Below are 17,275 nucleotides of genomic sequence, written 5' to 3'. Positions count from 1 at the left end.
AGGGTCACATTTAAAGGTTATTCTGTGCCCATTTTGGGAGTACCAGCATTGGAGTTATTGCACATTGGCTTTTACCAACATGATGTTCAGTTATTATTGAATGTGTTATGTATCTAATCTTGCATTTATGGGAGAAGGTAAAGTTTAATGCTCCCTGTGTCTCTTTCTGTTTAGTTCTAAGCATTGGAGAAGGTGGATTCTGGGAAGGCAGCACCCGGGGACATATTGGCTGGTTTCCTGCAGAATGTGTTGAAGAAGTTCAGTGCAAACCCAATGAAAGCAAAGCAGGTAATCAGATCAAGTTCCTGTTGACTCCTGACATGGCAAATGCCATGTGTCTGTCCCAGCATTGTGTTGTACAGCAGAGTGTTTATGAAATACTGGGAATGGGAAAGTTGAATAAAGCTGAGGTGCTGAATTGAAAACTAAAGGTGAATTTATTAAGCAGATTTTACTGTTCAAGCAATCAGACTTTCTTCTGAGTGACTACACTGGGTAGCACTGCAAAAGCTTTTACGCAGAACTGAGTGTAGACATTTTGTAAAGGATTTTGCTGTGTATCATTTACCTAAAATATGGGAGGGTGGCTAATTAGGCAATTAAATAATGGAAGAAAAACTGGCCACTCATCTCCCAATGTGAAATACTCATTTAGCTCTTCATAGCAGTAAAGATCCTTCTGTTTGCCTTTTCCTAAATTTTAGAGGAGGCGTCCATTAGAGGGATGTCTCATATACATCCTTACTGATGACAAAGGAAATAGAATCCTCCTTTCTCATACACGTGTGTTGCCACAAGTGACTTTAAACAAGGAGTCTTTATAGTTCTGGTATAATAAAAGAAAAAGAAATCTACATTAAAGCATGTTATTTTAAGAATTACCTCCCATCTCATCATTTCTTTGCTTCTAAGAACTAAGATGTGAGGACATCGTCTCTAATTAAAAGCTCATTATAAATGAGCTCTGAGAATATAATTAAAGTTCTCCGGGAGTGGATGCAGTTTTAAATCAACTGTTGATGTGCTTTAGATCTCTGTTGTATTGATTAAGAACTTTTGGCATTGCACAGATGATACATTGAAATTTATGCATCATATCATTCATTCGCAAATGGGGCTTTTTAATGCATGTCATTATAAACCACAAGGTATAATTTTCTTTATGTATATATCTATAGTGACTGTATAAATGTGAGAGTATGGAACAGAATGCACTGGGCAAGGTCCCAGAGTAGTAAGGATTAGGAATATTTATAATATTTGAGAGGTCTTTTAATTTCATTGTTTTTATTGGAAGCTGTGGTAAGATGGAATATGAATTTGAGGGATGAGCAGAAGAGGAGGCAAAAAGGTAGCTTTTGGAATATGAAAACTTGAAAAGAATGAGGGAGCAAGACATTAGGGACACTGCTCTAGATAACTAAACACTGTGTGACAAGGTTATGCTTTCTTTTCTGTTTCCCTTTTGAGAGAGGAAAAGAGGAGGAGGCAAAACCAGATGTAATATTTGGAGAGAATGGAGTTAGATTCTGAGTACAAAGGGAGAACAGTTGTGTAGCTCTTCTAAGGGTTTGAGAACATAAAATTTAAAGATGGAAGTATATTAAACAGGAGGAGTATTGAGGTTGGAATTGGTCAGTTTAGGAGCAGTGCAGTTTTCAAAATAAGGTGTAAAAAGGGGACCACAATTTGCAATTTTAGTGTGATTTCATTAGTTGGAAGACCAGTGAATTCAGTCAGTGCAACATGAGCTGGTGAGAAGCCACCTGTGAGTTGTTCTAAAGGTCCTTCAATAAAACCACTTGGTGGAAAGACTTCAGAAGGATGTGCTTTATATGAATAAGTCATCAAAAACACCTCTCTTGAGTCTGTCATGACAACTCTGCATTGAATTTGAGCTGTGCACATGTTTCCAAATCAGAAGAAAATTCTGGGGAGGGCATTAAGTGATGTTCTAAAATATGAAATTTTGCATCTTTTTAGTGGTTTTGAAGAGAAGATAACCACACCTGTCACAAATCCTTAAAGATCTTTCTGAGAAATACTTCAGGAAGTAAATTCAGTCTGTGACACAATTGCTTTAAAATATGACACGATTGTTTTTGAGCAAAAATTTCTTTGATCATTTGAAGGAGAACGAAAATTAAAAATTGTCACAAGAATAACAAAAGGATTACCAAAGTTGGAAGCAATAAAATAATATAAACAGAAACATCTTACAGATTTTCAGAGGTGAAATTATGAAAACTTATGCCACGTGTCTGGCAGAACACCAGAGTAATTTCTAACTATTTCATACCATCTGATTGTTTTCCTATTTGCTTATGGTACAGTGTAAATTATAATGGCTAAGGATTTAAATACACCATTCTTTTACTCTAAAAAAGATGAAAATATAATTAAATGGGCACAAAATGGACACTGTGAACTTGTGCGCTCCCATATTTTGCTGGGCTCTCCCTGTCCTGCACCCAGAATGAGGTTCAGTGCTCCTCTGTGTAATGTGATAGAGGTTGGAACTGGGATTATGAAATCTATGAAATGCACAGTATGTACCATATTATTATTGAAATATGGCATGGAGTGAAAGCAGCTGATGACAGGATTGCTCTGTGCAGTTTGCTGCATCCCCTTTGCATAGGAAACAATGGGAATGAAAGAGGAAAGCTTCACAAGCAAAAATCAGCCAGTACTCCCTCTGAGTAAAAACGCAAAAGTAATTTAGGAAAATGTGTTAAGCATGGGGAAATGATTAGAAATTAAATTAGGTCTACTGGGATGGCTGAAAGAACATCAGCTGAGAAACATCACAAACTTGTGCCAGTTGCAAGAATTTGCATCGTGGGCTTTGCAAAGCAGTAGAACTTCTTATGGTAATAATTTTGAAAGTAGATCATTTCAATGTGGAGGAAATGAAGCTCAAACTCAGCCTTTTTCAGACCAGCCCCACAGTAATGGTTCTTTCCCATAAATGAGATTTAGGAACATTTCTTCCAGCAGCTTCCTTTTGCTATTAAGTTAGAACAATAGTGTTTAATAGCAGCTTGTCATGTGCATGCCATGAATGAGAGAGGAATAGTTCTTGGAAAAAACAAACCACAATTAAACACTACATGCCCAGTAACACTGGTGGGCAGGTGTTTCTTGTCATGCTGATGTATAGTCTCACTTCTAAGAAAAGTTCAATTTTTAGGGAACTTTATTGCCATCCTAGCTGTTGTCTGGAAGTGGGAAGTACAGAACAGCACCTGGTTCCTGTACTCTCTTCCAAGGTATCATGCCAGCTTGGCAGGTTCTCTTTTCAAAAAAAAAAAAAAAAAGTCATATGGACTGGCATTAATTCTATTTCCCTTCTTTAATCCTTCATTATATTAGTCTTGTAGGAATTATTCTGTTATTTTGCTAGGATTGATGCCAGGCTTATGAGCTTCTAATTACCCAGGTTGTCTCATTTGCCATTTAACAGCACCAGCAAAGGACCTGCTGCCTTCCAGTTTGAAGAAGTTCCCTTGACATTTTGAGATCTAATGGAAAAAGAACAACAACAAAGAAAATTGTTATCGTGATCTGCTAAATTCTTTTGCCTGCTTTTAAAAAAATCCCGACACACAAAACCTTTGTACTATCTCATTTTAAAAAGTGTTTTTAACATTTTCCAGAATTATCTTCGAATGAGAGTGTTCCTTCAGATGAGATTGGTACAACATCTTACTCTTGCCCTGCACAAACACAGAATACAAATGTTACATATTTACTCTTTCTGCATTGACAGTTTTTCTGTGTTATTCAGTAATGAGCCAATTTCATCCTTAAATGTCTTTGTATTCCTAAATATGTTAAAACATACTATTTGTGCTTTTTTTGCTAAAATGTTCTGCTAAAATTGAAAAAAAGTTTCTCCTGCCTAAATTTAGATGTTTCCCTTTACTTTTCTTCCGTCAGAGGGTATTACTGCAACTTCAGAGACTTACTACAAAAATGTTCTCTGTTAGACTTGTGATTTTATGCTCCATGTCCTTTAGAATTCAGAGCTATAGGTTATCTGATTGCTCATAACCGAAGTGAAGCATTCATTTTCAAGTAAAGAGTTATCTTTAACTGCAGTCTGACTTTATCATTTATTATTCCTTCCTCCCTAATGTGCCTGGAGAACTCTTAGATTTCACAAATGCTACTGAAACGAAGGCAGGCTCAATATGTCTGAGTAATTCTTGCAGTCTTTCAACTCTTGGGCTCCTCAGTGCACTTTTCCTTGAGTTCCAGCCTCATTTTTAATATTGTCCTAGGATGACTTTTCATTCCTTAGCCTCCTCTGTGCATTCCTCTACCCGATGGCCTTGGGATACACCTTATTAGCAGTTGTAGTAGCTATAGGAGTCCTGGGAGTTTAGTTCAGACTAAATCTAATCCAGGCATGTGGCTCGATTGACCATTAACAGCCGTTCAAGAACTCATTTTTCCATGAAAGAATCCAAGTCCAAACTCTGAGGTGTCTCAGTCCTGGGGGCTGCAGGAGCGGTAGCACTTGCAGAGCACATGCGTCACCCAGCCTAAAATGCAAATGTAGATGCTCCCATGCTGACCTCTAGTGTCACTGGTGCTCCCAGCACACACTAAACTGGGATTTCTCTTTCAAAATGCCTCAGAATCATTTAGGTTGGAAAAGACCTCTGAGATCAAGGCCAACCTTTGACTGATCACCACCTTGACCACTAGACCATAGTACTAAATGCCACGTCCTGTCCGTTCTTGAACACAGTGTTTGTGCTTAAATGTTTGGTGTCGCTTACTCCTGAGTTTCCAACAACTTGAAAATATAATCATGGATTATCCAGTAATGCCATAGTTGCCTTGGCCATTTCTTTTTACATATGTAGCTATACACAGATGTTATAAGCAGAAATTGCAGTATTCCTTATCCAGCATTCCCTCTAGATTCCAGGATTTACCAAACAAGGCCAAACTGTATAAATAAAATGCATCTTTTGCTACACGATTTCTGAAGTACAGAATTTTCTGTGTTCCACATTCTGAGTTTTTAACACCATTCAATAAAAACAGATTTATTCCTCATTTCCACCATCCCCCTTTTATAATTAGCACAGCACCTTCCCAGGCAATCTAGTCAGCCAAGCTGCTAGAATATTGATTTGTGTTCCTGAAAGAAAGAAAGTTGCTTTACTAGGAATTTCAGAGCTGACATCTGTACTGACAACTGGGAGCTGCTTTTTCCTCTGTGGACAAGGGGCTTGGCACATGTTGGATCTGCAGGTTTTCTTCCCCTTGCCATGTCAAAGCTGCTTTCTCCATACTGCCTTTTGGAACAGTCACAAATATTTTTACTCCATGAAATATATCTGTGTACCGTTTCGGAGAAGAATAGCTGGCTTGAGAGGAAGTTGGGCCAGGGACACAGGATGTGACAGGGACAAACAGTGAAACAGGATGGATGGTTACAGACCAGAGCACAAGAGTTGCAGCCTTGGATGTGGCCCCTATGGACGTATTTCAGCTGCTTGAATTTCTAAAACACATATTTTCCTCAATTTACGCTCTTATGTAGTTGATTGTTAATGCCAAATGGGCTGTTTCATCTTTCATAGGAAGGATGGGGGCTAGAAAATTAAATTTTGGTGTTCTTTTTTTTCTGCATTTTTAAACGTCTCAGGGTAGTGATGTGGTAGGTATATTCCAAAGCAGTGTCATTCCTGAGTGTACTCCATGAGGCAGATAAACACCAGAGCATCCCACAGAAATATGGCCTCTGTGTGTGTGTGTGTGTGCGCACCCCATTGCATGCCAGTGTGGAATGGAAGTGGAATGTCTGGAAGTCCTGTTAGTTCCAGAGCTCCTGTAAATCTGGAATTTGTGATTTGTAGCTCTCCTAGCAGTACAGGAGTCTTGGTTTACCAAATTTGCTATCTGGACATAATAGATTTAAACCCACTGCTTAATCACATACAATCGATTCTCTGACTCTGTGTTAGGTTCAGCAGTGGAAGAGGAAAAAGAGAAAGCAAAAGATCTTTCCATCCAGCCTCTTCCCTTTAGAGGAATGATACCTTCTAGAAATGATCCAAAGCAACAAAATCTTCTTTAAACAACTTCTTCCTCATTTGTTAGGATTAGTTCTGGGTAGTTTTTAACTAGAAAGACAACTATAAGAATGGATAGAAGCATTGTGGAAAATATTAGAACTCTGAAAAATTCTATAAACTAAACAACTTTGAAAACCACTAGAAGGAAGAAGGTTTCAACAAGGCAGAAGAGCCTGACCAGATGAGCACCTCAAGGTTTTTGATAATAAGTTTTGATAAATGTTCCTTCCACATAGTTTCACCTTGAATAGAAGATGCTTGTGTACTTGTGACAAAATTATTGTGCAGCTTAAAGTGTTTGGTGTGAACAGCAGCAGTTAAAGACAAAATATTACCACAGCTGGAAGGACTAAATGGAGAAAGTATAAAAGGAATTTATATTTGGGAAAGGTAATCACAAACATTCTCGTGTAAAGAGTGAAGAAGTCTGATAGCTTGGAAATATGTTCTGACTCAACAGTGCTGGACTTAACATAGCAAAAAGAATATAAACCCAGTTTAAAATCAAATTGAAAGGGCAAGATTGCCTCACATGTAGGTGAGGTTATCATTGAAAAAGTGTGCTGTGATGTAGATACAAAGTCAGGCATTTCAAATGGATTGAAAACTCAAGAGATTAATATTATGCCTTCATAATGTTATGTCTTTGTAATCCCAGTCAGGGTCTTAAATCTGGGATCTGCAGTCACGCTGATGTGTTTAGGGAAGTTTATCCACACCTGCTGGAGGAACATTGTCCAGCTAACAAATCCTGGTACCCGGAGCCCAAACTGACAGGTATTCAGAAAGTCTTACTGCCTTGAAGGATGCTTTCCACACCTCTGAAATACTCTTTTCTGCCTTGTTTCTATATTTTACACAACCAACTACAAATTTGTCATTAAAAAAAAGGAGGTAAGTGACAAACCTCAGCATAAGAGGTGGTAAGTGACAAACCACAGCATATCCATAAAGATATTCTGTGCTCTGATTTATGGTTTAGAAAGATCAGGAATAGGGCATATACCATATTTTTGCATTCCCTTCCATCAGACTGTTGGAAAGCTGCTTTATAGTGGAACAAAAAAAATCAGTGCAGAGGTCTGAGGTGCTGGCAAGCCAACCCACAGAACCCAGCTGACACAGGAGCTTGGTGCAGTAATATTCAACTAATTCTGACAACTCCCTGTAGCTGAGGATGTAAATCAACTCCACTTTTTGTCTCAAGTGATGGAAATTCAAAGAATGAACCTCAGCGAGTTTCTGCATTTTAGCTTTGCCGCGCAAAGCATTTTTGTTCTCAGTAATGATAAACAGCAGTTTGGGCAAAGGCTTGGAAATGAATCATCCCTCAATAATAACGGGAATTTGGAGGCAGAGGTAACTGGAGAGCTGTTTTTATCTGCAGGTTGGCTATGGGATGGAGTTATTTTCCTACATAACCTGCTGATGCTTGTTGTGCCCTGAAAGGCCTTCCATTATGATCAAGATGCAGTAGTATTTTCTTACTACGGTAGGAGTATTTGTTAGAAATGAAACACTGAGTCTGCCAACTCATTTCTCAAATGACAGTGACTTTCATTTGCTAATGATATGAGTCTAGTTTGAAGAAAAAGTAAAAAAAAAAAAGGATTCTACAGTAATACTTTCATTATTTATCCAAATTTTAAGAACAGCACAAAGCCAAAACATAAAAAAATTATTCAAAAGAAAAAAAACATAAAGCAAACCTAGGTCTAGAGCTTGTAGAGGATGTAAGCCTGTCTGCATCCTTATCTCTGAATAAGTAATTTTTAATTCATAATATTTTACTATCTGGCTCCTCAGCTGACATGTACTTCATCTCTTTCACTCTAATTTCCATGCCTGCCAAGAGTCACTTAGGAATAACTCTAATCAGCTGCAAAGGAGCAGCACAATTCTCTCCAGCATTAAAATAGGCTAAAAATAAATTACTCAGCAATATAAAATGGAAGTTACATGTTAGGAAACTCAACATTTCCGGTGCATCAGGGATTGCTGAGGTGTGAAATCGGATGTGCAGGTGTCGTGTTTTTCCTTTTCTGACTCTTTTTTCCTCAAGAAATTATCTGTCAAACCATAGAGGATAAAAGAAGCACAAACTCTGAGGAATGTCTCAAAAAGAATGGACATACTATGTTAGTGCCTTCCAGTGATGTGTTCACATTTTCTGTTCAAAATCATAGTCCATCTAACATTTTAAAGGAAATATGTTGACATAAAAAATGTCTCATGTCACAAATTACTTTAGAAGTATGACAAAGTTAAAGTTATAAAGTGAATTATTTATAGTGATAAAGTCTCCTGGGGAATTTAAGTCCAATTATTGTTTTGAGAGAGAATACTTCATCTTGTGGCAGAATTTGAGCAGCCCTGTTAGACAATCTGCTAAAAATCTAGAGATAATACTTAATTTTTGATTCCTAATTGTTCTTGTGGAAAATACACATATAACATGGGGTTTTTGCCGGCCATCCAAATCTGGGTCCAATTATTTGAATTTTAACAAATTTGGCAGATCTCAGTGATTCCTAGTAGGCAAAACACCTTACCTCTCACCTTCTGGAATTTTGGAGCATTTCAAATTTGATAAAGAATATATATTTTAATATTAATATCTCTTCCTTATACTGATAGTTGGGGTTTTTTTAATTAGAGATAGTTATTAATATCTTATGAAGCTATGATCAACTATACTTGATCTTTGTTCTTTCTCTAAATACCTTAAATGACAGTAGCCATAGGTATTAGACTTTTTTATTTTGCATCCATTTTCTTCCTGAAATTCTGTTTTGTCAGGATTCTCTGATTCACCTGTGCAAATATTATTTATATCAGAACACAACTTCTGGTAAAATCATTCCAGGTATCTATCAGGATTAAATAAAATGCCATTTTTCATTAAAATAATTTCATTTAGCACTTTTAAAAGCATTTCCTTAAAATGGCTGACAAAAAGCAAGGCAAGCCTTAGATCTATTTTCCAAAAGTGTTGATAAGTCATCTTTTTCTTCTGTACTAAATGACACATTGGGGTTTTTTTCCCTTCTGATTTTTAACGGCTCAGATAAAAAACCTGACAACAGAGGCTGAAAACTCTTTGAAGCACTCCCCAGTTATTTGAGATCAAATTCTTATTAATTTAAGGAATATGATAGAGCATCTACTTACAGTAATGGCAGTGCTGGAGGTGATCAGGAAAATGATCACCTAGATAGAGCAGCTGTCAGATAATCAATATTCTGTTCTTAAATTATGGCACTGCCTTTTGCTTCCTTACCTGTCTGCTGCAAAAGAGAATGGAAAGGGGCTTTTTCCAGCTTGCTAAAAGATCTGCCAATACCTGATGGTGAGAAAATGACTTGATAATCATAAAATCTTAAAATGGTTTGGATTCGAAGGAACCTTACAGATCATCTGGGCAGGGACACCTTCCACTAGACCAGGTTGTGCTACTTGATGCCAGTGACTGATTGTAGTAAAAGCAGCATGAAAGCCAGTGTATTAATTTGATTCATTAAAAATCCCAATGAGTTATTACATTACATATCACTTAATGATTTTATTCTGTAGTGCCATGCAAATGAAATCCCTCCCTTGCTAGAAAGCTCAACTAATTTTATTATCACATCAGTATCGAAGGGAAAATCTGGGGTCTCACCTTGCCTGGTGAACTGTTAACCCAGACTAGCAAGTTTAGGGTTTTAAAGTGTAATTTCTCTAAATGAAGATAATTTTCCCTCTGAAATTTCATCTTGGCCTCAATCAGCTCTAGGTAGGAAGCCCCAGACCTGGCCAGTAACTCAGGTGGACTTCAATATGGTCACAGAGCTTTCAGAGAGACCTTTTTCTATGAGGGGTCTCACCCCCTCTCCTTCCCTGCCGTTTCTGCTGCTTTGTGTCTCCAGATGCCTTGTTTTTAGATATCTGCCACTGTCAGAAGGGGCTGCTCAGTGTGGCTGCAGCAGATTGTGGTGATGGTTTTAAGGGTTGTGCCTCCAGCACTGAGCTTTGAAACTCTCTGAGCCAGGGCTCTGCTTGCTCTGACTTTCAGTGTCCCAGTGTTTATTTAGCTGCGTGAAAGACTATTACATCAGTACTGGTGCTCTTATTTTTCAAGTCAGAAGTAGAAGATTTGTCTTCAGGTAAAATAGACAGACTTGAGTAAAGGTTTCTAATTCTGAACTCACCAAATAAAGTGAATTTTAAACAGTGATGAAGCTTGGTTACTTTATTTACAAAAGCATGTTTGTTTTTGTAACTGAGCTTGAAACTTTGGTTTTGCTTTCTAATTTAAAGAGGAAAATGTCAATGAACTTTCTTAACCCTCAATTCAGTCAAACATATATTCACAAATTTATATTCACAAACATGAAACATGGCTGCAAAAGTCAAGATAATTTTGTGGATTATTTACAAGCAAAAGGACTTCAATGTATTGGTTTGGATTTTTTTTTGGTAGCCAAAAGTTCAAATATAATTATGCAACAATCACATGAAGCTACAGAGTCTCTAGTTCATGTGTACAGTTATTTTTTGCATGTATCAAAAATTAGTTTAACACTGTCCAGAGGGACATTTAAAACATAAAAGTAATTATATTGGATACCCTGTGCAACATATTAGTAGTTTAAGGAAATGAAATATAACTTGTCTTTGTCTCATTTATCTAAAAGTTCCTTAAAAAATCAGTTTGTGGAGCAAAAGTTAACAAGAAGTCTCTAAAAGCTGCACCACTCTAAAGCTGAGTAGTTAAAGTGTTGGATCATATGAGTTAGGAAAAGCACTTCCACTCTTCAACACAATTGCGTGGAGTAATAAACTGCAGGAGATAGAAAACTTTTTTTGGGTGTAAATTTTTTGTTCAACAGTGTTTTCTTTGCCAGTTGCAATTTTTTTTCTCCTCTCCCTATTTGTGCTCTGGAGTTGTCATGGCACAAAGCTTTGTGTGGCTGCACTTTGGACTGACAGGGAGAACATTATGGTTTATGAAAAGAAATGTTGGTAGATTCTAAGGCTGTTCTGTAAACATGGAGCTCACCCCATGGATTTAGGGATGCAACTCAATCCTTTGCTATTCAAATTTAACAAATCAAAGCAGAAGAAAGAATAGGAGTCTTCATCATCTTTTTTTATTTGCCTTCAGGATTAAACTTCATGATAAAAGATTTCTGAAGAAAAGAAACTTAAGAAACTTAAGAATCAAAATTTTGCACTGTAGCCACTGTTTCTATTATAAATATTTTGTCTTTCAGGAAAGTTAAAAAGCTGGGTTTTTTTGTTATATTAGCATTTGTTAATCAACACTTAAAGAGAAACAAAATAGTTCTATTCCTGACTGTAAATCCCTGTAGATTATAATTTTTCTTTCATTTACCAAGGCAAAACCTATCCTTTGCGTTGATATTATATAAGAGTTTGAGACCTTAGGCCACCGGCTGAGGGGAAATAGTTAGGAAAGTCCAAGGCTCTTTCATGAAAATCATAGATCTATTTTGCTAAGATATTATCATCCAAATATAGGATACAGTTACATGCAGTAAATAAAAGACTGTGAGAAAAAAACAATGATTCGTTTATTTTTAAAAATCAGAGGATGTTGCAAGTATAATATAAATGCTATCTTGCCCTAGAAAAGAGAAGGGCAAATTAAAGATAAGGGTACTGATTAGTGCTGCAGGAAGAAAAACGTGGAGAAAATCAGAGGAGAGGAGCAAGAGAAAATTGGAAGAGAAATTTAATCCTGCAAGTTTCTCTGTTTACTGGTAAGTACTGGTGTGATCCCAGCTATGGGCTGTTAACTGTTCATAGACAGAAGGAAAATCCGGCTAAAACGTGAAACAGTGAGTCTGGAGTTAAGGAACTCCTTTGGCTGAAAAGGGGGCTTGTGATGCTGTGGATCTTTGTTGATCATCTCAATATCTAGTCTAATTTGAAACACTGAAACTCTGTCTCTTTAGATAGTCCAATATAGGGCTGTGAAAGAAGGATTAATTTATTTTTAATAATCTGTAGCTCTGGCGCAGTTCTGGTTCTTCCTCTCTGTGTTCCCATGACCACCACACAGCTCAGGTTTTTCTCAGTTTCTTCTCCTGAGCTTTTCTCTTTTCTTGGAAAAATGGAAGACCACTGACCCCCCTTTTCTGCTCTTAACCTATGACACAACACATGTAAGCTTTATAATTATTTACCCATTTTGAACCACTTACTAGCCATCCAGACATCATTATCACAGGATACAAAATCACATATTCTTTCTATTTTTTTCCTGTTTTTATTTGCTTACACAAGTAAGAAAATAAAATTAAAAATCTTCTAGAAATGTAGCAGTGCCCAATGCTAAGTTAGATGGAGGAGTTTTGCCAGGGCATGATGTATTTGCAGGGTGCACTGCAAGGCAGTTGAAGGAAATTAAAATTCTTAATTGCTAATTAGTTAGGAAAAATGGTAAATCAGATGAAGTTTTGCTTGTTCTTTTCTCATTTTTGTTCCATTTTTAGAAAATAAATTTTAAGGGTGTAGTTTGCTTTCAAATGGACACTTGAAATCTTTGTATTACTCTTACTCATTTGTTTTAAGTCTTTGATTATAAATGAATCACCATTTTCATGGTGTATGCAGCTGAGGAATTAACCTGTACTCTGGGCAGCAGATGGACAGATGGAAGAGGAAGATTTTTATTTTCTTGCAAATGTTTTGTTTAATGGGGAAAACAGTAGAGTCTGTAGAAAAATAGGAAGGTGGGAATGAGTGCTCTGCAGTTAAAAAGTAGGTAATGCCCATTTTTTATTGTTTCTCAGTTTTGAGGTAGTCCAGCAGTGGGATAATGCCATTCCTGCTGCACAGCCTAGTGCACATTTTCTCTCTGGATGATCTCTTCTGAGGATGCTTTCACAGTGTAGAGGTGCTATTCTTAGGAGTGGGTGTCCTCAGGTCCCCACTCCTCCAAAACATATTGCAATTTTGCTAAAAAAGACAGACTCCTCGTAGTACATGTACACACAGTCCCAGACCTTGCCACAAGGGCTGCATGACTCTGAGTAGCTTGGGGTGGGAAGTGTTTATATGCCTGATAAGTAAGGAAAAACACACTTGGGAAGCAAAATAGCTGAGGTGGCTGCAAGTGCTGTTAGTTCTACAAATTTCAATGTACCAGCTTCCCTTTGGCTTCGTGTGTGTATTTAACTGTATGTTTATTAGTGCTACTAACCTGTGAAAAAAAAATATATTATTTTTAGGTTTGCGTGTAAAACACTATGTAAATTGTTTCTAAAATACTGACGTGTCTAAACTCTGAGTAACCTTGAAACTAAATTTGTGTTTAATCATGCTTTGTATGGAAAGAGAACTGTTAAATGTTACTGAATTTCTTTTCCTCATTAACCAGGAGTTATTAGCATATATCTTATTAGCTATCTAATAAGTGCAGGTGATACTGATTATTTAATTAGAAGCTCCTCTCTAACAAGATATTTTTAAGTATTAATTTTGATAGAAATTTTGGCATTCAGTTCTGAAAATATAAAATAGTAAAGATGAACTTTAATAACTTATATGAGCTACACTGTAGTAGCTGAACTGGGTTCAGTGAGGTTTCACCATGTAGATAGATGTGGAAAATTGAAATATGTTATAAATATTCTTCAAAAATAAACCTTTAGAATTTCTTAAAGTCCTGACCTTATTTTGGAGGATGTTGCAATTTGTACATAACATTGAACGTTTAAGTGGAAATGCTTAAGGTAATGGGTTTTAAAGCATCAGCCAAATGCTTAAGAAAGTTCTTGCAAATCTGTTCTGATCCATTAGGTAATAAATTTATCATATTAGTGTTTTTTTAAAAACTGCACCAAACCTGACTTTTCTGTAAAATTGAGGCCTAATGTAGATATGTCTAAACAAAAAAGGAAAAATATCACTTATTAACTAATGATTCCAGTGTGACAATCTTCCTGCTGGTTTGGTCTGATATACCACTGAATCTTTTAAAATAATCAATAAATAGTTGATTATCTTTCTTCTAGATTGACCTGGGTAACAAATAAGGCAACATGTAAAAGCTACATTAGAATCAAAAGGTATTAAGAATTTTCCTTTAAAAACAGTATCCAGTTTCTTAGATTGTATTACATGAAAACAATATTGAAAAACTAGTTAGGGTGTCATTAAGCACGTATAGTTTTGGGATTCTCCCAAAGTTCTTGATGAATTTCAAGTTGTCACGTTATTTATGAGAGACAAACTGGAAAAGACATCCTGAAAAATACTGTCTAATTGTAAAGGAACCTGTAGACAAATTTTCCTAGTATTTTTACTCTTGATTCACGGGACTTTTTTATTCTAAAAAACAATGTTTGTGGTTTGTGTTCTGGCTTTCTAGTTGTTTTGTTGAAGCTTTATGAGGACAGAAAAGCTGAATATGAAAAAGTATAGTTTCTCTTCATCTGCTGCCACTTTTTAATCATGTTTTTTGTATATGTGTGTATATATAGATAGATAGCTACAGAGAGTTATATATATAAAGATATATGTAATATTTGCATCTCCAGATTGTGTGATGTGTAGATTTTTACTTTTTAAAAAAATTATGATCTGTTAACTGCCTTTGGGCTCAAAACTGATGCTTCAAAAGAAAAAAAGGTTCCAATGACACCTGAGATTGTGGGGCTTTGCTCTCCTTTTAGTGATAATCTCCCTATAATCTCCCTATAGGTTATACCAAGGGGAAAACACACACGTATGCTTTCCTGTGGAAGCATCAAACCATATTTATTTGTTTGGGAATGGACTCTAGTGCTTGATAAATGAAGTGGAAAGCTGAAGGATGTAGAGGATCAACAGACCCATGGCATGGTGAGGACTTGTGCTAATGGAATCCTGAGATGCAGAGGGAGACGTGTGGGGGGGAGGTTGTTTTGTTGTCTGCCACCTCACAGGAATCCAGGCTATTGCTCCAGCTTCCCTCTTCCTAGGGTGCCTGGAGGAATGTTTGGACAAAAACGAAGTGATGAACCTGTGGGCTGGGAGCCTTGGAAGAGGGACGTGGGGGTGGTGGAGGAAGTGGAGGTGCAGCCAGTGCCCTGGAGGGTGGAGCGGTGGCACAGTGTCCTGGGGGCTGTGAGGGGTTGGGGTCATGGGCCTCGACTGACGGCAAGACCCCTCTCCAAAGAAAGAAAGGCGCTTCCAAAGACAAGTGGGAAGAGGGGAAGTAAGGGAAGAAATGTGCCCTTATCCTTGTTTTGGCAGTGGCTGGGGCCGTTTGTATGGAGCCGAAAGCACTAATTCAGCATGGATGGAGATGTGAGCGGGAAGGGGCTCCAGGGCAGTGCAGATGCAAACAGAAATGCAGCTGAGGACAGGCTGTCATCTTGCGGTGGCACCATCCTCCTTTGGGAAGATACGAGGAATTACGGAGTTTTTGCTCTAAAAGTGTATCTCTGGAAAGTGTTTTCCTGGTTCAGTTGTCAGGTCCATTTGCATTCCTATTGAATCCACAGCCACTGCTGTCTGGTGCACCAGGGAATATCTGGGACTAACACCTTCCTAGGTTAAATTAGGCTGAGCTCTCTCCTACCAGTGACTCTGTGTCTAGGTCTCTTCCTTCCTGTGTCACTGTCACATGGATTTGGAGAGGGCAAAGGAGGAAACTTGCACTCTCTAAAATTCCAGACAGTTCTGTGTATTCAAGGTAAGAATATACAGGAGGAACAGGGCAGACATGCACAAAAATCTGATTTTTGGTAATGTAATGAGGGTTTTTTGATGCATTACACAGTTCTGGGGACTGCTCTGAGGGAGAAGTACTTGTTTGCTTCACACATTTACTCCAGCCTTGCTTAATGCACAAGTTGTATCAACAGTGGTGCAAGATTAACCGTCAGCTCAGTAAACTGTGTCACAGCAACTGTGCCAGTAATTTTTATGGAAAGCTACATCTAGACTTTTTTTTTTTTACTTTTTTCATTCTACCACTATTTGCTTTGAGTTAACTCAATGAAATTTCCCTTACAGAAGGCAGCATATTTGAGCTCCAGTTTAAAACTCCCTGATGAGTTAATGTCTCAGCCTCCTGTGTGCAACAGGCTGCTCCCATCAATTCTGTGGCCAAGATGTTGGGAGAATAGAAAGAAAATAGTCACTGGTGGTATCACAGGTAGTCTCATGCACACAGGGAAGAGGATCTGAGCTTTCTAAGAAGATTCACCCCTGACAAGGATTTTCCCTTAATAATCCTCATGTTTTAGATAGGTCAAACAGATTACTTGGATACTGAAATGGCTTAAAATGCCATTTATCCCTGATTGCTGGAGTCTTGTTTTGGGAAGCATTTGGGAGAGCAGCGGTTGCTTTGGTTTTTAAACCAGAACTTGCAGATTAACCCTAGAAAAACCTCTTATAATACAGGCTCTGGCTGATGCAACCTGTCACTAAGTGGTAGATTTAGGGTTTGACTTTCAGCTACCATTTCAAAGCCCAGAGAAAGCATCTAACCACAATAGCCTGTTAAACAACTAATAGTTTTTAATGAAAATAAATAAACTTGAAATTATTATTGCCTGAATATTACTTAATTCCCAGTCTGGCATGCCCACATCCAGCCCTGTCCTCACCCAGATTTGGCTTCGTCTTGGAAGACACAGACTAGAATAACAAAGAATATTTGAGCACAAAAACATTGTATCATGAAAAGTAGCTTGAACTGCAGGTGTGAATTTAAATTGCCCTAATGCCTGTCATTCTGATTTAAAATTGTTTTAATCCATTCTAACTTTATGCCTTGAGCTGAAATTAATTTTGCCCAAGTAGCCTCTTATACTCAAGCTTTAAGGCAAAAGTTGCAAATATGTCCTTTAAAGGAGCATGAAAATGAGAAACCCACTTCACCCCACCCCCTGAAACATGAAAGAGTAGCTTTAATGTTTTTGCAAACATGTATGAATTGTTATGATTTAACATTATTGCTATTCACAAATGTAAGAGATTTATATTTTCTGAAAACTGATTTTTCTGGAGCTAAACAGCATTTTTCTTGGAATATGGCTGATACTAAACATTAGGACACTTAAAGATTGTATCATTTTTAATAAAAGATATTTTTAAGGCTTTAATTTTGAATGTATGCTACTGTTAAAGTTGTTTGTTTTTAAGGAAAGACTTTAGCTTACAAAGATACATCT

At 37.3% G+C, this 17,275-nt stretch overlaps 1 protein-coding gene across 1 annotated transcript in view; it reads left to right on the top strand.

Moving 5' to 3' along the window:
- Positions 1-17,275, top strand: part of SHANK2 (SH3 and multiple ankyrin repeat domains 2) — a 336,358-nt gene that overhangs the window by 144,931 nt on the left and 174,152 nt on the right. The window contains 1 exon segment of the mRNA XM_032692371.1: positions 175-288. Coding sequence (XP_032548262.1) covers positions 175-288 — 114 coding nt within the window.

Source organism: Chiroxiphia lanceolata, chromosome 6 (assembly GCF_009829145.1).
Source record: "Chiroxiphia lanceolata isolate bChiLan1 chromosome 6, bChiLan1.pri, whole genome shotgun sequence".
NCBI lineage: Eukaryota > Metazoa > Chordata > Aves > Passeriformes > Pipridae > Chiroxiphia > Chiroxiphia lanceolata.
Note: the sequence above shows the minus strand (reverse complement) of the source record. Positions and strands in the feature narration are given on the sequence as shown.